The following is a 23,079-nucleotide window of genomic DNA, read 5'->3' on the forward strand; positions in this document are numbered from 1 at the left end:
AAACGATATTGTTTTTGCCCTGGTTATGTCTCTACAAAATATTAAGTCGCCAGACTGTTGGCATCAAATGGTTATTGATTTTTCTGCTACAAACCTGTTGATTTCCTGGCCCAAGAAGCAAGCCTTTATTCTTAAGAAAAAGTTTCAGAGAGGGCAATTTAAATCTTGTTATTGTCCCTTCTCTTTTCTTTTACTTTTCCCTCTTTAGCTAAGGCACTATGTTTTTAGGAAAACTCAATTTCTTCCAGTTAAACTTTGACCTCTTTGAAAACAAAGTTTAAAATGTCATTTTCAGGCTAATGCTCCAGTGAATTGTCAAATAAAGTACTAAAAACATTTTGATAGATAGCTGAGCCATTTATCTAAATCACTGTCAGGGCTGTGATGCATCCTGCAGGCTCCCACTACAGCCACCCGAAGGTGGGATTTTCTGGGACTTCTGGTCATTTCTCAAGCCTGCTGCCAGGCTACTGTTGACCAGATGCATGCCTCGGCACGGTGTCAGCATCAGACAACCAAATAGTCAATATATATATATATATATTTAAACGGGGCTACTCCACTTATATTTTCTTTTCTTTAACCGAAGTCCAGGTTCCCAGTTGAATTGCAAGATTTGGAAATAATGGATGGCTCAGCCCAAGGGGTGTTCATTGTCAGTAGTTTTCTAGCAAAACAGCAACTTCTTAGAGCAACAAAGTGACTCGAAAAGGTGGCAGCAGGGTCAATGCTAAGAAATATTGCCTTTCCTTAGCAAGGAAAACATTGGAGGCGGCAGCTTTAACTGGTGGTTTATGAACTTCAGGAGCAGCAGCCACGTTAATTAGGCTAAATTCCTTGCAAGGAAGATGTCATATTTTAATGACTTTGGACTGTTGAAATATAAAGAGGGAGGCGGGGAGGGAGTATATACAACTAGTAGCTAATACTAAACAGAGCAAAGTTAAATTTCCCTCTGCACACATTTTAGTAAAAACTGTGCAGTGTGTCAAATTGCCTTACTTGAAGAATGTTTCAGAGTCCTGTGGTCACCCTCTACTTTTTTCCCCCCGCTCCATGCATATCTTTTAAACTGTTTTCAAGAGACTGTACAGTTGGTAAAGAGAGAAGCAGGGGTCGGGAGGGGTTGTTTGGGAAGAAAACATCTAACAGGAAATTTTCAGCAGAGGGAATCAATATGCACGCCAGCATATCACACCCTTCCAGCATTAAATCATTAAATCCTTTGTCTTGCTACCAATGCAGTTTGTTTCCAACGTCTTTATTGCATGCAAGAGAGACAATTCATTTCTTTTCTTGGTAGAAGAAGGGAAAAAAATAAACCTACATTGAGCAGTGTGCCGATGCTGCCATTCGGTTTGGGTCAATCCACTGAAGCATGCTTTGAGAGCTTTCTCCTGGAGCATGCAGGAAGACGGACTCGCAGTGTAGAAATCCAGGATTTGCCCAGGACTCACTGACAGAACATCCATACAGTCAAACATGATCTCCCCTGCACCGAATGTCTGCAAAAGTGCTTATCCTCTAGGTGTGGAGGCAAATGGCATAGAAAAGTCCACCCAACTCCATCAAACTCTGCCCCTTTTTTGGCACGTAGGCTGTTGGTCTTTTTCCCAGCCCCGAATCATGAATTATGACAGACAAGCCAGCTAAAAGCCTGTAATTGATCCAAATGATCATTTACCATTTTCCAGGCTTGCTCGGCCAATCCAGCCGGGGCGGGGGGTTCCCAGCAAGATCCCAAGTTCTCCTTCCACGCCAATGCCTGCAAAAAACGTTCCGAAGGCGGTCCGGATCCTACCCCGACGGTGCCCAGAAAACCCTGCCCGGCTGGCTCGCGTCCTCGGCTTCCCAGTCCTCGAACGGCTCGCGTGGGGGATTTCTGGTCCCCCCTTTGGCAGAGAATAGACCCTCCTGCCTCTGAACAGCTCACTTCCTACTACTTCTGTCACACAGAATGAAAGATTGAATTGCCTAATATATGCGAGTGAACTTTCAGTGAACCCTTCCCGGGCTGCTAACCTTCAAATGACCCAACGAGTCTGACATCACCAACTCCCAGGATTCTCACAGAGCTTAAAACCTCCCAGCAGCCCTGCAACCAGACAGCCGGGGCGGCGGCGGCAGCGGCGCGAGCCGGCGCTCTCTTTCCCATTTCTCACCTGGAAAACAATGCACGAAGTGCTTTTAAAACGAGCCGGGGAGGGGCCTGCACGCCGCTGGGGCTTCTCTCCCTTTCCGCCCCTTTATTTGCAGGCTCAGCTTGGCAGCGCGTGCTCCCCCTTCCCCCAGCCCACCCTTTAAATTCCTCTGCGCGCCTGTCTGTCTGTGAGATTCCTCGTAACTTATGTATTTTTCCACTCCCGAAAAAGCACATGCAAGCCCTGAGCTCCAGCCCAGAGAAGAGCCACCCCTCCGGGAAGCCCTGGGCTGGGAAACTTTCCATTTGAGTCTTTTTTCTCTTTATCCCTCTTGCGAGCCCCGGCTGAGTGGGTTGCACTTGCTCTGGAGTAAAAATCCAGCTCTCTGGATTCATTTACTTTTTTGAAAATTCTCCCCGGTCGATGCGCAGCCTACAGGAGCAGTCAAGAATTACGTACTCGTGCCCCAAACACACACACACCCCATCACACGGAGATACACAGGGTTTCAGGTCCCCATCTGAGGAAACAATACACTGGTCTAAAGCACGGATGCAGGACTCACACTGAACTAGATTCCAATTCTACCCTTACCAGCTGTGTCATCCAGGACAAGTATGTCATCTCTTGGAGCCTGCACCCCCTCCTCTGTATAAAATGGGGCTATTCTCCGACTCACCTCAGTGGGTTGCTGTGAGAACGAATTAAATAATGCTTGTATGGCCCTTCCTACTTGCCCTGGGACAAATATCAGCTGTGATTTCATCTTCTTCTTTTTCCACTGGGCAAACAGAAGCCCAGGGAGGCTAAGACGTGCCTGACGTCACACAGCTCAGAACCATGACGAACTCAGGGCCCTGGAAACCCAGTCCATTGTGAAATTTGCTTTGCTGTTCTCACAGCCTTGGGCCCTGAAACGCATGTCGGTGACCTCTCATCATACCCCCCCACCCCCTCACCACATAGTTAAATACATATTTTTGAGAACTGGTTAAGTGTAAAGGTTTTATATTTCCAATTGGCCCCTGCCCAATCTTGGCTATTTCTTAGAATAATTTTAAGAAAAACGGACTGGTTTCTATACCTCCCATTCTGACCCAACCTAGGGGTGGCTGGAGAAGCCTTTTACCCAATCTTAAAAGACAGAGAAGGACATGCAATGTTTACAAAGGAACCCAGGCAGAGAGCTTTGAAAGGGAGAGCCAATCCGCTGTGCAGCCACTTTGCACAACTTGCTTAAAGGATGCAATGTACATCAAAGAAAGGAAACTCTGCCAAGGAATTAAAACACCCTACCTCCTCCACTGCCTCTGCAGTATTTACTTATATAGTTCTCCCACAAAACAGGGTGGGTGTGTGGGCGGGCATGAGGGACAGCTTCCTCGCCCCTTGCAGGGAAGAGCTCTGCTCAGTCTCCTTTTTGTGGATAGTGCTGGAATGTGCACTGGCATCCAGGCCTTTTAAAAGCCTGTCGGGGGGCATCCCACCCCATGCTGAACTGCGGCTCTGTCTAGCAGAGTTGCTAAGTGGCACTTGTGGCGTAACATGAAAAGTATGCATCACACACACTTACCAAGTCAAAGATCCTTTTATGAAGGTGCATTAAAACAATTTTCAGCCCAGCAAGCTCAGTTCTTGCTATTGAAAATCCAGGGTGATAAAGGGGTGAGATTTTGCTGAAACTGTGTGTTTGTTACTTTCTCTCATTCTCTCTTTTTTTTATATGCCCATCATTTTGTAATAGAGCTTTATTATAAGAAACCCTTTAATGACAAAGAAAACACACATTTTAAGCAAGGAATAGAGAGGAATTTACAAAACATTTAACACACCTTCATTAAGATAGTTGTAAAGATACACAGAGCCCCACATTTTGTGCCAGCATTTACGTGGTCCCTGAGACTTAGAGCTCTGAATGCTTATTTAAGGTCCTTAGAGTTCCCTGGAAAGCTGGCTCATTTTATACCTGATAACGGAGGTGGATAAAAAGCTGTTTGAGGAGAGGGGAGGAAGCAACCATATTTAAAGTACAGCAGGAGGAACCAAGTTAGAGATAAGAAGCACGGCACCACTGTACACCAGGTGTGTGTGTACAGGTATTTGATAACCAGGGACAGCATAGCACTTCTCTGCTTGACATTTCTCCAAAGGGTGGGGTGCACTGGTCACAGGGAAGCAAAAATGGGGATGGTGTCCCCCAAATTCTGTCTACTCTCATTTCTTAAGCTAGAGAATCAGCCTCATTTAGGAAGGAATATGACTGCTCCCGAATTCCTACCTTCAATACTATGTCACAACACGAAAACAGTAACAAAGTGTGTGTCTGGGGCGTGGAGGGATAGGAGATTTGGTCTTTTCTTTCTACATCCAAGATAATTTTAAATGTATAATCACCTTGGGGTTCTCTTAACTGTGGAGAAATAAACTTGGACCTTGAGATGAATGATAGGTGTTTAAATTCTATGAATAGAATATCACACGTTTCTTAGAGTGTACTAGTATTCGCTAGTCAACTCATCATTTCTCACTATGAATTAATTTTGCTGATAGCAATTATTAGAGCTATTATTTCATCCAAGTATTAATTTATAAAGCAGCCCCCAAATTCAACCACACATTTCTTATCATATTTTCATTAGCACATCTAATTCTTAGACTTCTTGAAAACTTGAACCTTCCTGAAAATTCTTCATCTTAAGTATAATTAAGGAAAGGTAAACCACAATTTTTAAATACATATCCATGTATTATAAAGATGAATCAATAGGTAGAAAGTGAAAAATGGCCTCATTAGTGTGTTGATAATGAAGTTTAAATTATTGACACCTATTTTAACATCAGTCAGTTGGATGAAACCTTTCCTAAACATCTTTGGTCTGACATAAATAATATTCTGATACGTGTTGTCTCCTCTGTTTGCATTGCACTTGACCAATGACAAAAGAACTCTTATAAAAGTATTTCCAACCACAAACAAACAAAAAAGCAAAGTTTGAGCCCCAAAGCCATTTTGTTTCAGAGTAACTGTGTATTTGTCAGTGTGACACAGCACATTTGAAACCCATAATCATAAAACAAAAATTTATAGCCAGGGTTCAGGGTCTACATCTGTTTCTCTGGTTTTTGTACAGCAATTACCCACTGGACAATCCAGAAAGAAATGCCATGAATCATGCTCTGCAAACATGTTTGAACTGGAGAGTTTTGTGAAGAAAGAGCAGGCGTCTGTGCACCAGTATAGCAGCCGGCTGTGTTGAAAATTGGTCAAATACCTTGTGATGTCTAAATAAAAAGATCCTCCCAGGTGCAGACATATCTACCCCAGGCACAAGTCAAGCAAAGTGCAGGTGGACCCGTGGGTGGGGTGGAGGGAGGTGGACACCTATCCTTTTAAAAAGACACACACACCTGACTCTTTAATTTTCTTTTTTGTTTTTTTTGATTTTTTCAAAAAAGCCTTCCTTATTTATTTTTTACTGTTAATCCCATATAAACCCCTCTTGCCGCAATTCTGCCGGGGAAATAAATGGCTAGCACTGAGTAATATGTGTGTTTGCACAGGGAAACCAAAGCAGGGATGTGTGGCCAGCACAAGGCGGGCGGGGAAGCTCTTCCCAGGGCTTCTGCACCACCAGGCAGATGTCTTGGTATTTGGGAGAAGCTCTACTCAGCTCATAGAAACTGCATCTGGCCCTTGCATTTGAACAGCTGCTAATGTACTGGGACTGCTGATGTCCACGGATCTTATACCAGAAGACACCAAAGCACTTTCCCAACTTGACCTTGCAGGGCAGCTCTATTCATCTGGGTAGAGACTGGCTCTTCTCAGAACCCAAAGCATGCATTCTCCCTCAGAAATGTTTCTCCACTTGAGCACTGCCCACTGTGTCCATCCTTCACTGGCTCCATTCTCTCCAGCTTCCTGCTCTTCCTAGTTTCCTTGATGAGGTCTTCCCACCTGGTGACTTACATTCCGCAGGATGACAGGCGCTGTTCTCCTTTTCCACCCTTGAGTTGTTTCTTCAGAGCTTCTCTGCTTCTCTGTGCATGACACATAGAGACACTTCTTCAAGCCCAACAGTTTCTAAGGGTCCCAACTTAAAACCTAAATCTGTGCCCTCTTCAATGCCTCAATACTGAGCAAAGAGCCACCAACCATTTCTCAACCTACTGCCACTGCAGGTGCCGTGATCACTGTGGGGAACTGGGGTGACTAATAGCTTGGGGAGACTACTCCTCAGCTACTTCTTCTTGTTTATTTCCCCCCTTTTTAAAATTTAGATTTTTAAAATTAATACATATTTGCAGAAACTCAGAGAGTCTAGAAGATATAAGTGAAAAAGTAAAAAATATGTGTAAATGTATGCCTAATTCCTCTATGTCTTCATTCATTAAATATTGAGTATCTACCATGGGCCAGCCACTGTCAGAGTTGCTGGGTATATACCTGTATATCTTTCTGGGGGACAGTTTGTAGTTTTTACAGAAATATAATCAATTAATACATACTGTTTTGCAACATTTTCTATTGAGCATTATTTCTTGAAAACCCTTCACAATAAACAGTACCTATAGAACTATCTCATTCAGAAAAAAAGAAAATGAATAGTATATCTTTACATTAATGTAAAGTCATTCGTTTAACCAGTGCTCAGCTACTAGACAGTTAGGTTGTTTCTAGTTTTTCAGTGTTATAAGAAGCCCTGTGGGTATGTAAGAAACCACAAGATCTCCTGGATAAAATTCTAATAGCAGTATTGTCAGGGCACAGATGATGTGCATTTACAAATTTGATGGCTGTACAAAACTGCATTCCAAATTTTGGAGTTGTGCTATATCGTTTGTGCTAATATACATTCTCCTTTTGTTCTAAACCAGGGGTCAGTAAACATTTTTTCTGTAAAGGTCCACAGGAAATATTTTAGGCTTTGCAGGCTATACAGTTTCTGTTGCAATTGCTCAACTCTGCTCTTGTAGCATCATGGAGCCATAGACCATATAGAAGTGAAAGGGCTCAGGTGTGCTTAATAAAACCTTATTTACAAAACCCAGCGGTGGACTGGGGTTGACCCATGGGCTGTAGTTTGTCCAATATTTAACAATTTTGCCAAATTCTATATTGCTTGTCTCCATCCCTGTAAAACCCAGCCATATGCATTTGGGATTTATTAATACTTTAATTGTCCTTCTCATTTAAACATTTCATCCAATTTCAACTTGTGTGCCACGTGAAGCATAATATGACTCCTTTGTTATATTACTTCACCCAGAATCATCTTTCCTTCTCTCTTGACTCATAATTTCCCACCTTCCTACCTGTCTTCACTCCCTTCCGTAAGAAGGGGTATGGGTTGCATGTCTCCTTTAGGTGAGTCCAAGTGCCCCTGTACTTTCTTTTCTCTATCTCCAAGCTCTGCTTTAAAGCCCATTGTTTCCATTAACCACCTTGCCCTAACAGATGACAGCAGTAGTTGGGAAATAGAAACTGTAACAATGAATCCTGAGAATAAACGCCAGTGGCACCACCATGCTACAACTTGCCCCTGACGTTCCCTGTATTATCCTGCCTAAATTATTTTTTCTGTCTCATCTCAATACATCTTCAATGAGCTCGGAGTAGATATGCCACTTAGCTGGCAGAATGCTTAGGAGAACAGCAAGACTCCTCTCAGGGATAGAAGGATGCACAAAGGATTCTAAGACTGCTTTGCAATTATTTATGTTGATATAAAGGATAATGTCTATAATTGAGATACCTAATTTAATTTCTAGTTCAGCACTTAATTTTTTGGAGGTCCTATGTATGAACAGAGGCTCTTAGTTGGCTCTTACACTGTGCTGTTTAAATTAATTAAAATGCAATCCAATTAAAAACTTAGTTCCTCAGTCCAATTAAAAACTTAGTTCCTCAGTCACACCAGCCACATTTCAAGTTCTCAAAAGTCACATGCGGCTGGTGGCTAATATGTTAATAGGATAGCACAGATCTAGAATATTTTCATCACCACAGGAAGTTCTATTGAATCATGGTGCTTTAAAAGGTTAGCTTAGGAATTAGAGAGGCACTATAACATGGTAGGTGGGACCATAGAGTTTGGACATTGACTATGAACATCAGCTTTGCCTCTTATTCACTGTGGGACCCTGGGCAAGTTATTTGACCCCTGCATACCTTAATTCCTTACTTATAAAATGGAGATATTAATGGTACCTCCATGAAGGGGTGGTGGTAAAGATTAAATGACATAATGCAAATAAAAGCACTTAGAACATTGCATGAAACACAATGAGTACTTACAAATGTTAGTGGAATATCTGCGAAGAGAAAATGAATCAGGAACACATAGTTCCAATACTCTCAAATACTATTGCTATGAGGTACAGAGAATCTTCTGTCAGGGCAGTAATTTTCAATCAGGAAGCACATTTCAGGCTGTGAGGTCCCAAGATATGTGATGTAGGACAAGCTCCCCAAGAGATTTTGCTGTGTGTGTCTGGTTAAGTACCACTGCATTGAAGCATTTATATATATATTGTATAAAGGAGGATGGTTTTATTTATTTCACAAAGCAGACACTGAGTCAGAGAGGCAATGAAATATTTGACAAACTCCACCCTTTGGCTCGTGTGTGAGGCAGGACTTGCTGTTTTCTGCAGAAGTGATCTTCAGCCTCAGGAACATAAGGCCAATTATTCTTGATTAAATGGCAGGGATACTGTATGATGGAAGACTTGCATTATTTATCTACCTTGCCTTGTCTTTCCATCCATTCCACCCCCCCATCCATTCCATCCCCCCATCCTTTCCATCCACCTACTGATTCATCTGCTTCACCCATCCACCCACCCATCCATTTACCCATCCACCAATCCATTTACCTTTGTAGTTAACTATCCATCCACCCACTGGTTCATCTACCCATCTATTCATCTATCTGCCATCCATCTACACTCTGCCACATCACTTACCCATGATCTAACCCTCAGAGATGATGAAGAGAGGAGAGCTTTTTGGCAGGCAATACATAGAGTAGGAGAGAGACAAAGGTAAATCTTCTCAGATGATACCTGTGTCCTTCTCTAGAATGCTTGAAAATAATTTCCTGATGTGATGAGCTGGCAGAAATAAGGTCCTTTGACCAGTGTCACTGACCATTGGAGATTCCAGTTAAACAGGTTTGATAAATCAGGTTGGGGCTGGGGAGCCCCTCAGATCTAACACTGGTCTCTAAGAGCGTCCCAGGATTTGAAATGCTAATGAAGCCAAGTTCTATTAGCAACACAAAAGTTTCTGACTCTGAGGGAAAGCAAAAGGCCCCAAAGGAATTTCCATCAGCTTCTACAGGGAAAGGGAATGTAAAAGTAGCAAATACATCAGAGGCCAACGGAGAGGGAATGGAGTTTAAATTCATCCTGGTGTCCGAAAGAGAAAAGGCGAATAAAAAAGCCCGCTGTGACAGGGAGGGAACTGAGGGTAACAGAAGCCAAAGAGGAACCTCTGTGAGATTTCTGTTGGGGAAACAATGGTATGTATATATGTATGTTACACACACACACACACACACACACACACACACACACACACACACACACACACACACACACTGAATTCAATACAAATTTTTTAAAGAAAAAAATCATTTTCTCTCTCCTTTCAAATTGCAGAATGGAATGTGGCACCTTCGCAGCATCTATCTCAACAAAGGGCTTTGAAAAATTCTGTTTGAGAGGACACCGTGGTGGCTTCCAAAATTGGTTTTTGACATTTTGTCATTGTTTTCTTTTTTTTCCCTTGAGTTAGAGATGCTTCAAAAGAGATTAGCAAAGATTTTTCAGAAGGCAACAGTTCCAAATCTAAGGTAGCGTAGCATAGGAGGGTAAGAATGGGAAAGAATAGACAGAAATATGAAATATCTCCCCTCTCCATTTAAGCAAAACACAGTGATAAAATATAAGGTAACTGCAATGGTTCCCAAAGCTTGGCAGTTCTCCAGCTTCCCACCCAGGACTACCTAATGAGAATTCCTAGGGCTGGGGTAAGGCATTTTAATCAAGACCCTAAGGTGTTTACTCTGTACACTAAAGTTTCAGACCCTCTGCTCTGATGGGACATTCCACTTAGAGAATATCAATACACAGGTCTTTGAAGCTTATGTGTTTGAAAGATGAATCTCTAGGAGGGACATGGCAGAGCTCTGAGCCTGGAGGGAAGTCTTGGCTCTGTACTTAGAGGCTGTGTGGCTTTAGGGAATCTCATAAATCCTTCTGAGCCTTGCTTAGGCTTCTCATAGATGAAGATAACACCTGCTTCAAATGATAATGTCAACTCAAAGAGAAGATAACATTGAAGAGTGAAATAAAATGATGAGAAAAAACTTTTGTGAATCTCTAAATTATTATGTAATGTGAGGCATTATTATTATTATTCATACATTAGGTAAAACAGATGGAGCAAATATTTTCACCTCTTCTTAGAAACTCTGTGACAAACTGCTAACTTTGTTAACTGCCTCTCTCCTAAATCATAGTCCCCTTTAAAAATCCACAAGAGTAGATTATGAGCTGAGCACATAAGATAGAAGCCATGTTTTCCAGCCTCCTTTGCAGCTAGAGGTGTCTATGTGACCATGTTCTCAACAAAATATGATCAGAGTGCTATGTGGAAGTTCCACGTCACTTCCTTAAAAAGTAATTGCTCTCCCCACACCGCTTCCCTGCCACGGCAATGCTGTGGGTCACTGCACAGACCGTACGGAGCCCATATGGATGGGACAGCAGCCCAGGGGAAGGACAAATCATAGGAAGGGAGAACCCAGAGTCCTTAAATGTCCATGTGGAGCACAGTTACCCTGCAAACCTGGATTATTTCATTCTAGGCAATTACATGAGAGAACAGTAAACTTCGATTTTATTAACACTATCATAGTTTTGGGCCCCTTTTTAATCAAGTTTAGTTTATATTCTAACTTATACAAATCTCTAATGCATTTATAATTTTAAATAAGGAAGATGATCGTGGAATTCCGCATGCAATTGCCCAGCCCTTGTGAGGTCTCCTGGTGTTACACACCTGCTCTTCTGCCCAGATTGGGTCAGGCCCTTCTCTCCTTTTTACTGGGAGGACTGGCCAATGGCAAGCCACACAGCTGGTTTCCACCTCCCCACCATGCTACAGATCCAGAGACAAATAGCAGAGTTTTTCATTTGCTTTTCAGTGTGGCATGTGACAAACCTGTGCAGATGCCCCCAGTTCTAACTGAATTACCACCAGCCTCCTACGAAAGGCTCCCACCCAGGCTTAGACTGGTTCTAGCCATCTGGGCTGCACTCAGAGAGAAAGGAAGGCCTCAATATCCTATAATGGTCACATATGTAATTTGTGGCAAATCTGAAGGGCTAAGGGCAGGCTAGGGTGACACAACTGAGTTGGGAGGCCAGAGAGCTAACTTTCCACCAACAGCTTGCAAGAGCCTGTCAGATCTAATCAGTAACATGAGAAGGCTGTTGTGACTCATGGTGGCAAATACGTGGCTAAGGTGTCCCAAATAAGACCATGATGGAATTAGGGATGTGGGTCCCTTTGAAGGATCCAGGTAAGGCTGCCCAACACCATCCAGCCCAGAGGCTGGCATACTCCAAGGGCCCAATCCAGCGCCCCACCTGTTGTTGTAAAACAGTTTTATTAGAACACAGCACACTCCCATTTCTTTGTTTACATATTGTTTATGGTGCCTTCACATGACACAGCTGAATGATCGCAATGGAAACAGTATATACCACAAAGCTGAAAATAGTTATGATCTGGACCTTTACAGAAAAAGTTTGCTGACTGAAGCTGTAGGCATTCACTACCAATCCTTTTGAGATGGCTTTGAAGATAAAATCCACCAGTAGTCCTGGAACTGTGTAACACTGAGGGTCTTTTCAAGGTCTAAAATGCTCAATTCAAATGCCCCAAAACCCTCTGTGGCTATTTTAAAAATATGCCAAACATACTTCTTCAGTGTCTTTGAGTTTATTTTCACTCCGCCTGGAATACTCTTTGCTTAGATATCAACATGACTTATTCCATTCCTTTCTTCTGGTCTTTCTGAATATGTTGCCTTAATTAAGACACTAGTGATCCTATTTAAAATTGGACTCCTGGTCATGTGCATCGCTGTTTGTTCCTTGACCCTTCATTTAAAATTTTTATAGTCTTATCAGCACCTGGAAAACCCTCATTCTTCATTGTATATCTCCCATAATGGAAAGTAATCTCCTTGAGGGTGGCCTCTCTATCCAGTTCACTGCAATGATCCCAACAATAAGAAGAGTATATTACACATAGTCATCCTTCAATGAATGTTTGTTGAATGAATAAATGAATGAATAAACAAATAGCACTTCTTGGAAAACACGATTAGTAGAGCCATGTACAATTAGTAGAAATTTAAAATTGGTGGTAACTATGATCGACTGTTTCAAGTCATTTAGAATGGCAGCCTTGTAAATAAAATGAAATTAGGACTAATTATTAAAAGACTTCATTTAAAACAGTAAAATCCATGGCATAAGCCTTGTCCTTTTAATTCACTGGTAAAGCTCAACTATGTGCAATCAGGGTAAGGGACAGTCTTTTCAAAACACAGAGACAAAACAATATGGTGTGAACTGTCATTCACTCTATATACAAAAATTAAGTCAACATGGATCATGGCCCTAAATGCAAAACATAAAGCTATAAACTTTTAGAAGGAAAAACAGAAGACTGTCTTGTGACTTTGGGGTGGGCACAGGTTTCTTAGATATGATACCAAAGTATAACATAAAAACCAAAGTGGTAATTTGGACCTTATCAAAATTAAAAATTTCTATTCTTTGAAACTCTACCAAAAATGACAAAATAAGGCACAGACAGAAAACTAGGCAAAATTTTTATGAGATAATGAATTTGTATCCAGAATAAAGAAATTAAAAACTTCAATATTAACAAAACAACACCCTACTTTTGCCCCCAGTAGGTAAGCAATTTGAACAGAAATCTCACCAAAGACAATATATGGATGGCAAATCAATACATGAAAAGATGCTCAACATTATTAGTTATTAGAGAAATACAAATTGAAACCACAATAGATACTATGACACACATACTGTAATCACTAAAATTAAAGGCAAACATATCAAGTGTTGCTGTGGATGTGGAGAAACTGGAACTCTCATTTACTATTACTAGAAGTGTAAAATCATATAACTACTTTGAAAAAGTTTGTAAATTCCTCAGTTAAAATGCACCTTCCAAATGATCCGCCTACTTAGTCAAGAGATATTAAATCTTCTTTTTAGTCAATAGTATGACTCTCCATAGCATCTTTATTTGTAAAAGCCAAAAACTGGAAACAGTCCAACTGTCCATCAACTGGTGAATTGATAAATTGTGGTATAGCCATACAATGGAAAACTCTTGGCAATAAAAATAAATGAAATGCTGATACTTGCTACAATGTAGATGAATTTCATAATATTTATGCTGAGTGGAAGAAGACAGACACAAAATAGTATTTAATGTATGGTTCTATTTATAGAAGGAACTGCTAGGAAATGCAAACTAATACCCAGTAGCAGAAAGCAAATAAGTGGTTGCATGAAGGCAGGGTTTGGGGGAATGGGAAGGGGCAGGAGGGCGAGATCACAAAAGCACATGAAGAAACTTCTGGGAGTGGTGGTGGATGTGTTCACTATTTTTCAACTGAGATATAATTGACATATATCATTATATTCGTTTCAGGCATAGAATATAATGGTTCAATTTATGTATATATTGCAAAATGACCACTACAATAAGTCCAGTTAACATCCCTCACCACACAGTTACCAACTTTTTTTTCTTTGTGATGAAACTCTTATGATCTACTTTCCTAGCAACTGTCAAACATACAAAACGGTATTGTTAACTGTGGTCACCATGCTGAGCCTTCCGTCTCCAGGACCTAGTTATTTTATAATTGTAAGTTTCTACCTTTTGATGACCTTCATCCATTTCCCCCATTCACCAACCCCCGAGTTGGGTAACCACCAATCTGTTCTATCTACGTAGTTGGTTTTTGTTTTGTTTTGTTTTAGATTCCACATATAAATGAGATCATACATATTTTTCTTTGTTTCACTTAGCATAATGCCCTCAAGGTCCAACTATGTTTTCACAAACGGCAAGATATCCATCTTTTTTTTTATGGCTGAATGACATTTCATTGTGTATATATACATGTATATACACCCTCCCACCCCCCATGTCATCCTTATCCATTCACCCACTGATGGACACTTGGTTGTTACCACATCTTAGTTATTGTAAACAATGCTGCAATGGACATGGCAGCACAGATATTTTTTCAAGTTAGTGTTTTAGTTTCCACTGGATAAATACCCTGAAGTGGAATTGCTGGGTCAGACGGTAGTTTCATTTTTAATTTTTTGAGGAATCTTCATACTGTTTTCTGCAGTGGCTGCATGAATTATACTTCCACCGCTATTGCACAAACGCTCCCTTTTCTCCACATCCTCATGGACACTTACCTCTTGCCTTTTTGATAATAGCCGTTCTAACAGGTGTGAGATGATCACTCATTGTGATTTTGATTTGCATTTCCCTGATGATTGGTGATAGTGAGCACTTTTACATGTGCCTGTTGGCCATCTGTATGTCTTTTTTGGAAAAATGCATATTCAGATCCTCTGCCCATTTTAGAAACTGGTTTTTAAAATAATTAACAATTTGTTTAGCTATTGAGTTATATGAGTCCTTTATGTATTCTGGATATTAACCCCTATCAAATAGATGATTTGTAAATATTTTCTCCCATTTGGTAGGTTGCCTTTTTATTCTGATGATAGATTCTTTTGCTGTGCGTGTTCATTATTTTGATTGTGGTGATGGTTTCACAGGTACATACATATGTCAAAACTTATCATATTTTATACTTAACCATGTGCAATTTAATTTATGTCAATCATACCTCAATAAAGCTGTCATAGAAAACAGTATTTAACAAAATATTCAAAACTCAGTATGGGACAGACACTAATCACTGAGGGTAAATGCTGGTCATGCCTGTGTGTTACAGCTGAATGCCAACCAGCATTGGTTGTAAAGGTGCTCAACTTCACTGTTTTTCTGGAAAATGAAATCTAAGACCTGCAATATGAGTCACAAGAAGTACATGTTTGGCCATTCGTATAACCAAATATATATTTTCCAGATATATTTGGTCTTCATCTACAGTTCCTGAAAATACTGCAGTCTTAAAGGTGAAATGGGTGTTTTGTCATGTTAATGAAAGACTTTTGGACCCCACCCAAGGAGGCGGGGATTGGAGGCTGAATCAGCCAATAGCCAATAATTTAGTCAGTCATGACTATGCAATGAAGCCTTCATAAAACCCCCTGGGAAGAGCTTATTGCTCTCCTGGATCCTGCTTCTCTGTTGCAGAGACAGCTTCTTCACTTGGGGAAACAGGACACCTCCTGTTTTGAACCAGGCGGCAAGCTCCATGAGGATAGAAGCTCCTTTATTTGGGACCTTGCCCTATGTCTCTCTTAATCTGCCTCTGAACTTGTATCCTGTATGGTATCCTTTACTAAACTGGTCAATGTAAGTGTTTTCCTGTGCTCTGTGAGCCACTCTAGCAAATTAATAGAACTTCAAGGGGAGGTTGTTGGAACCTCCAACCTGTAGCCGGTAGGTCAGAAGCACAGGGAAACCAGCTTCTGGAGTGGGGGGTAGAGGGCAGTCTTGTAGGACGGAGCCCTTAACCTGGGGAATCTGGGGCTGTCTCCAGGCAGACAGCATCAGAATTGAGTTGAGTTCTCCAACACCCCGCCAGTGTTTGAGAATTGTTTGGTGTTATGTGTGGGAAGCCCCCCTCCCACATACTTACACACATTGGAATCATGTCTGGGAATCCAAATGGAGTTACACTACTATTACTGCTGTATATAATATTGTTGATGTTATATATATATATAAGAAAACACACCCACGCAAGACCACACTGAAATAGAAGTGCATACCCACCACCATAAGTATTAAAATGAAAACAAACAAACAGTTATACCAGGGTGTGTGAAGATGTGAAGAAATCTGAATTTTCATATACTGCCAGTGGGAATGGAAATTTGTACAACTATCTTGGAAAATCATTTGTCAATATCTACTGAAATTGGACATACTTCAAATTCTAGGACCCAGTGATTCCATTCTTATGTATATATTCAATAAAAATGTACACATACATTCATGTAAAAGACATGTACCAAAAATGGTCATAGCAGCACTAAGTATAATAGCCCCCAATGGAAAACTACCCAAATATCCATCAAGAGTAGAATAAATTAGTACATATAGTGGCCACAGAATTCCATCTAGCACTGAGAATGAATGAACTTCAACTGCATGTAATAGCATGGAAGGATGCCACAACTTTAATGTCAAGTGAAAAAAGCCAGAAATACACAGAAAAGTACAACTCTAATTCTATTTATATAAAGTTCAAAAACAGGCTTAATCAATCTGTGTTGCTTGAAGTTAGAATACTGGTTATCCTTTGGTCAGATTAGTGACTAGAAGGAGGTACAAAGTGGCTCCTGGTGTTCTGGTCACATTCTGTTCCTTGATCTGGGTGCTGGTTCAGTGTGTATATTCAGTTGTTTAAAAAGTTCCATTATACTGTATTCTTGTGATTTCTGCTTCTGTGTATATGTCAATAAAAATGAACTTAAAAAGTTAAGAGTAGAGGGAACAGATGATGCACCAGTTTTTTTTTTAACTCCTCTCAATTTGTTCTTAGATTGAGAAAGTTTGATAACAGCTACTGTGGTGAACAACCTTGAGAAAGGAAGGGAACCACGTCAAACACCATGGGGAAGGAGAGATGGGGAGGCTAGGAATCTCTACAGAACTAGCTTTGAAAATTTAACTCTAAAGTACAAGGAGCATTTTGATAAAGCTTCATGTCAGCTGCTACTTAGCCAGGTTCCTTGGTTAACAGCAACATCTAACAAAGAAACACCAAGGCCTCAATGTATCAGGATATTATTTTTATCTTTTAAACAAAAACCTAAGAAATTGAATGCAGGAAGAGGAAGGGAATGAGGGACCAAAGAAAAAAGAAAATATTGATTTCCCTAGATAATTGTGTGCTATCAATTCTCCACCAAGAAACACCTAGACCACAATGTAACAACGGAAGCCAGGAGCAATGAAGTAATTAAGAGTCATTTTCAGGAAGTCCCAGCTCAGTAAGACACTGTAATGACTGGTCCTCATGCTACCTTCAATTCCTGGATAACAGACGTTTTTTAAAGCAGGATTGGTGCACCCACCTGCCATTTGCCGTTTTCCCCAGGGCAGCTGCTTTTGCCCTATTGCACACCCAGCTTCCCAGTTCCGAGGCTCCTGCCACACTGCCTCTGCTCGGTAGGAGTCCTTCCTGTACTGTCCTTCTTCTTGAGTTCCCTGCTACCTCTCTCAGCTCCCCCGGCATTTTTTAGACTGGCTGAGAGCTTGGGTAACTTGGGACTTCCCCTTTGGCTGCCCAGGGGTCACTGTCCTTGCAGTCACTAAATTCTCTCTTTTGATACCAACTCATTCAAGACAAAGGGCCACAGGCCAGGATTTCAAGGGCAGTCCTCTGGCCCTGACGTGGAGAACCGGTTCTCAACCAGGGTAGCTCTTTTCTTCGGCTCTTTGTGAGTCTTTAGGAGATGTTTTTGGCTGCCTCTGTCTCTGGGGTCACTACTGGCATCTGGTGGGTGATGGTAGAGAGGTCAGTTGTTCTGTACAGTGAAGACCTACCTTCGTCCCACATGACTTTAGAATGTAGGTAATTCCCACAGGTAAATAACCTGAGCTTAGAAACGAATTCCTTCTTATCCATACACACAAATTATTTTTTTTTGCAGTTTTAATAATGTGCTGGATCTTCCCAGGTGCAATTACTTTGTGGACCGAGGGAAGAGCACACTTTGTAATGGTCAAAATTTACCAAGTGTTCATCGTGTCAGAAAATCGCGTTACTTTCTCCCAAACCACATCCCGCTCAGTCTACACTGCAGCTGCTGCCTTCCTCCTGGTTCTGCATGAAGGTCTGAGCACTGGCTGTCTCAGCCTGTCTTCTGCCGTAGTCATGCCCAAACACTAACCTATTACAGTACACATTAGTCCATGATAAATAACTTTCATTTTTCCCTCTACATTATCATTGGGATATTATGCTGATTTTTTAGAACAGTTTTTGTGTGGGTAGATTATGAATTTCATTTCAGAGTGGCATAGGATATGTTATAAATATTTAGTATAGCAAGGAGATATTGGGTCTGAAAAGGCTGGGATCCATTGATTTGGAGCAACAGTTCTAGGTCCTCTGGAAATTTTCAAATGCTTCTGAAAAATCTTGACTTTTTAGACCAAATATAGGCTGACCTCTGCCCAGGGATATGCTGGTAAATATTTAACAACTGGCTTTCTGTGGGTGAGAAGCCCTAATTTGCAGTGTATCTTGATTTCCATGGTGTGCATACTGTGACAATGGCTAATTTCAAGAATCATCTAACATGACATTACTGGACATTGAGTTGGGTAGAGATACCAAAAAGTAACTCCTATGAACTTATGTATGTAAAGGGACCTGAGGACACATTAGTTATCAAATTTCTGCTGAGATACCACCCGAATTTTTTCCAGGTTTTCTCTAACAGAGCTCAGGGGACCATAAAACACATTAAGCAAATGAAACACACAAGTTGCACCTCTGTATGGGTGACGCAGGCCTAGGCTGAGATGGCTCACTGCTCCAAGACTCATAGGGAATGGCGACAAGCACGAGTTAAATAATTCTTCATAAAGTCAGCTGATATCAGTTGAGATTTCAGGATACACAAAAACTGCCCTGGTCAGATGAGAACTAGAAGACACAGAAATATGTTCTTAGGATTTATTCTGCTGCTGGCTTAAGAGAAAACACTGGAGACAAATTAGTGAAACAGTTTAAGGTCGGCACTTGGAAGAGCACCATTTAATCAACCACGCAGCAGAAATTCATGGGCAGCAGACTAGGCCTAGTTGGTTGTGTCTTAGCTTGTGTTTGCCAAGTCAGAGGAAGGGTGACCTATTGTGAGCAAAGGAGAGCCCACCTTCTGTTCTGTTATCAGTCAGTTCCTGTGGGGGATCTGTGCGGTGTGCTTTGGCCAGAGTATAAAACCTCACCAAGAGAGAATGATGGATGGATGATCAGCTAAGACAGTGGGTGAAAACTAGAACTGGAGTACTATCAGTGGTGCTCGAATATGAAAAAGTGGTGAAGATCTGTAGCAATGAGAAACTGTCTGATTGAAGTAATGCCTGATGCAGGTCTGATTTAAAATTTCTCCAGGACCCAAATTAGCAATATTTCCATTGTTTCCACAACTCCCTGAGAGAACACTGAAAACCTTCTGGGATGTGGAAGGAAGACCCTGATGTATAAAAGGTATTAAAGTATTTTCTGTTCTCATGGGGAGGAACACGAACAGTGAAATTCCCAGAGAGTGGACATGGGGGAATACCTCAGCTGGCTTGGATGTAGACCCCAGGTTCCACTGGCTACTTTAAACCCTGCATATTAGAGGCCACACCACCACAGAGTCCTTTGTAAAGCAAAATTTTGTACAGTCTACACTCTGTGCACCTAGCTAGTGTTTTCAAATCTTCAGAAATTTCAAGTGTAGTCCCCTGTTAGAGACGCTAATGACAAACATTAAAAGGAATAAGAGTCTGGGATTTCGCATTCTCTGTGAATTCTGAATATTCAAGCTGATCAGAGAAGGTCCTTATACCTCATGGCACTAGAGAGTTAATACAATGTTGAATAAAGTCTTGAGTTTATGATGAATGTGTTCCGACATGCAAAAGTTTACAGTGACTGTCAACCAGGAAAATGTGCCACCCCAGCAAGATAATGGCATATGGTGTGTGGTCTGATGAGAGGGAAGGAGGTTCACAGAACATTGCTAGCAGATGCTCAATGACAAAGGCAAAGTCAGTCGCATGGCCTCTTGGGAAAACAAGAAGAAAATCAAGGTGAAAAAAATTTGTTGTGTCAGTAGAAGATATTAATGAGCTACGCATTTTCCTCTGGCATCAAAGAATAAGGAATAGTGGGCTTAGGTGATTCCCAGGTCATCAGGTAGAATCATAGAGAACCTGCTGTGTTGATGTTCTTATTTGTGAGCATTTAATAGTGTCATAGTTTCTGTTGTTATAGTTCATACGTCATGGTGGCATTTGTTATGTCATTGTTTGCCTTGCCTGCTATGTGGAGCCAGGCAAGTCTTCCCTTAACAACTCTTTAATGGGAAAAGAACTTCTGGCAACAGTGGACACTTCATGAACCATAGCTCCAGCCTCTTTGGGGAGCCAGCACTAGTTGTTGGCAGCCTGTTAAGTTAGGTGTTACTGAGGAGTCAGGAAGAGAGAGACGGAGCCTGTTCTATGTAGCTGATAAAAGATGACACATGTTTGTGCCTTAGGTCAGGTTCTCCCAGAAATGGATATTAAGAGAAGGTTTTCACAATGTGTAATTTATGTGGTGACCCCAGGAAGTGGTAGTGGGGAGGTGGAGAAGTGAGGTGGTGAAGGGACAGAAAGATACAGGAGCCGTTCTGGGCAAACAGAGTTCAATCCTGCTGGGGATGTAGCAAGAGAGTGTAGAGTGTATTTGGGAGTTATTCTCCCAAAAAGGCAAGAAGGCCCGAGGATTTCTCCTCCAGCTTCCCATCTGTCCTTGTTGAGAGCTGTTTAATTTTCTGACAGTTCCAACTTGTACTGCATGAGAGCCAAGAATGCTGACAGGCCAGGAAAAAATGCCTTCAGGCAGAGAACTGCAGGTATTCCCACGAGCAGCTGAGAGGAGAACAGAAGGTTGTGGGAATGGGACACTGACAATTTTCTGCAACTGCATGTGTGTGCATTTGTGAGTGTATGCACACACAGATATAAAGACATGGACCTTGAAGGATGGCACTAAAATAGGCATAAAAAGGAGAGAGGTGACAGCCAGGATGTGGAATTGTGTGCTTAGAGTTACAGAAAGAAGATATGTAAAGTAGACTCAGGGCTAATAATAACTGAGAACTGAGAACATACTATATTCAAGCAGGCACCTTGTATATATATCATAAACTTGTATATATATCTTGCCAGCAACATTCAAGGTAAGTAATACCATTCTCATATTATAGATGAGAAAACTCAGTTTCAATTAACATGTCTCAAATGCCAGGGAGTAATTTGAATTAGAATCCAAGTCTGTTTTACTTGGAAGACTGTGTTCTTTTGACTGCCACACTGCCTGGTATGCCCACTTGTTCATCTGCAGCAAGGCCAGTAGCAGATACTAGACAGGTTCTGCTGAGGAACACCTCAAATATGGGGCTATAGGCAGTGGGGAACCATGAAAGATTTTAAAGAGGGAGGCACATAACGTGGCTGGTGAAAATGTCCTAAAAGACCCTGGCGGAGACACTTGTTAGGTAATTCAAAAAATGTGAGTGGTAGAAATCAGAAAAAGCTGTGAAAGACAGTGTTTACTCCAGAAAACCTTACAGGGCTTGGTAAGTTGCTCCACATTAAAGGCAGAGAAAAGGAAGGAAAGATAACTTAGAGGTATCCAAACAAGGGGTTGGTAGGGAGATTAGCAGCCATCACGATGCTGTGGCATAAATGATGAGTTCAGTTGTTGTCACCCGGAGCTGAGGCTGTGCAAAGTATTTGAGCATAAGGGTTTGGTTGTGACAGTGGTGGCTGTGGCCTTTGTCACACCCTGCTCAGTGCTATAGCTAACCTGGCTGCAAGACAGATGGCTACCTTGTCTTGCTTATTCTCTGTTATGGGCTGAATGGTACCCTTCCTGAATCTCTAGGTTGAAGTCTCAAATCCTAGTGCCTCGGAATGCATTTGGAGAGAAGTTCTTTAAAGAGGTGAATGCATTAAAATGAGGTTGATAGGGTAAAGCCCTAATCCAATATGACTGGTGTCCTCCTAAGAAGAGACAGCAAGGGATGTGTGTGCAGAGGCATGACCATGGGGAGAGGTAGAAAGAGGGTCATCTGCCAGTCAAGGAGAGAGCCTCAGGAGAAATGAGCCCAGTTGTCACCTTGATTGTGGATTTCTAGACTCTGAAAGAGTGAGACAATACATTTCGGCAGTTCAAGCCACCCCTCTGTGGTATTTTGTCAGGGCAGCCCTGGCAGACGTGTCCATTCCTGGTGGAGAGTGTGTGCTTCCTGAGAGTGTGTGCCTTCTCACACAGAGGACAACTTTTCCAACTCGCTGACCCCTTTGCTGGAACCTCTGAGGAAGCTTTTGAGTGTGTGTGGCAGGAGGTCATGCGTATCACCATCTGAGTGCGGCCAGCCTAGATACGGAGGGCAGCTTGTGCATGTTGGCAAAGGTTGGAGACATGCCAATGTGTGGCAATCCCATGAAAATGAATATTGAGAAAAAATAGAGAGGCCCAAGAACCAACGTGAGCACTCCTCATGGTCAGGATAGTGGGAGCCGCCGAGGAAGGAAGTGAAGGAATCCAACCATGGTGGTGACTCTAGAATTCTTACTGATGCTGTCACTAAACACGCTCTGACAGCTGCTTGGCTTAAGCCATCCCTCCGGAGGGAGGTCCCCTTTCTCATCAATGTCCTGCCTCTCTGCCAAGAGCTGTGTCCTATGCCCCATATACCATGCGACCTCCCATGATCAACCTAACAGAAGCACTTCCTCATCCTCTTAACTTCTGGAGCTGTCCCCTCCCGTAGGACTTCCTGTGGTGATGCAAATATATCTGTGCCCTATAGTACTGCAGACACAAGCCACACTTGGACACTGAGTACTTGAAATGCAGCTAGTATGACTGAAGGACAGAAC

At 41.8% G+C, this 23,079-nt stretch overlaps 1 protein-coding gene across 4 annotated transcripts in view; it reads right to left on the minus strand.

The window, feature by feature from the left end:
- RARB (retinoic acid receptor beta) overlaps positions 1-23,079 on the minus strand; it is a 708,617-nt gene that overhangs the window by 164,512 nt on the left and 521,026 nt on the right. The window contains exon 1 of one of the 4 annotated variants that reach the window (XM_036886169.2): positions 2,163-2,267. The exons of 1 other annotated variant lie outside the window; for it this stretch is intronic. Coding sequence is in view for 1 of the 3 variants with exons in the window: in XM_036886167.2 (XP_036742062.1) it covers positions 1,328-1,484 (157 nt within the window). In the remaining 2 variants the exon portion in view is untranslated. Of the gene's footprint in view, positions 1-1,327; positions 2,022-2,162; positions 2,268-23,079 lie in introns of those variants that run through there. 2 more of the 4 variants (XM_036886171.2, XM_036886167.2) reach the window with 2 other exon arrangements.

Source organism: Manis pentadactyla, chromosome 14 (genome assembly GCF_030020395.1).
Source record: "Manis pentadactyla isolate mManPen7 chromosome 14, mManPen7.hap1, whole genome shotgun sequence".
Taxonomy (NCBI): Eukaryota; Metazoa; Chordata; class Mammalia; order Pholidota; family Manidae; genus Manis; species Manis pentadactyla.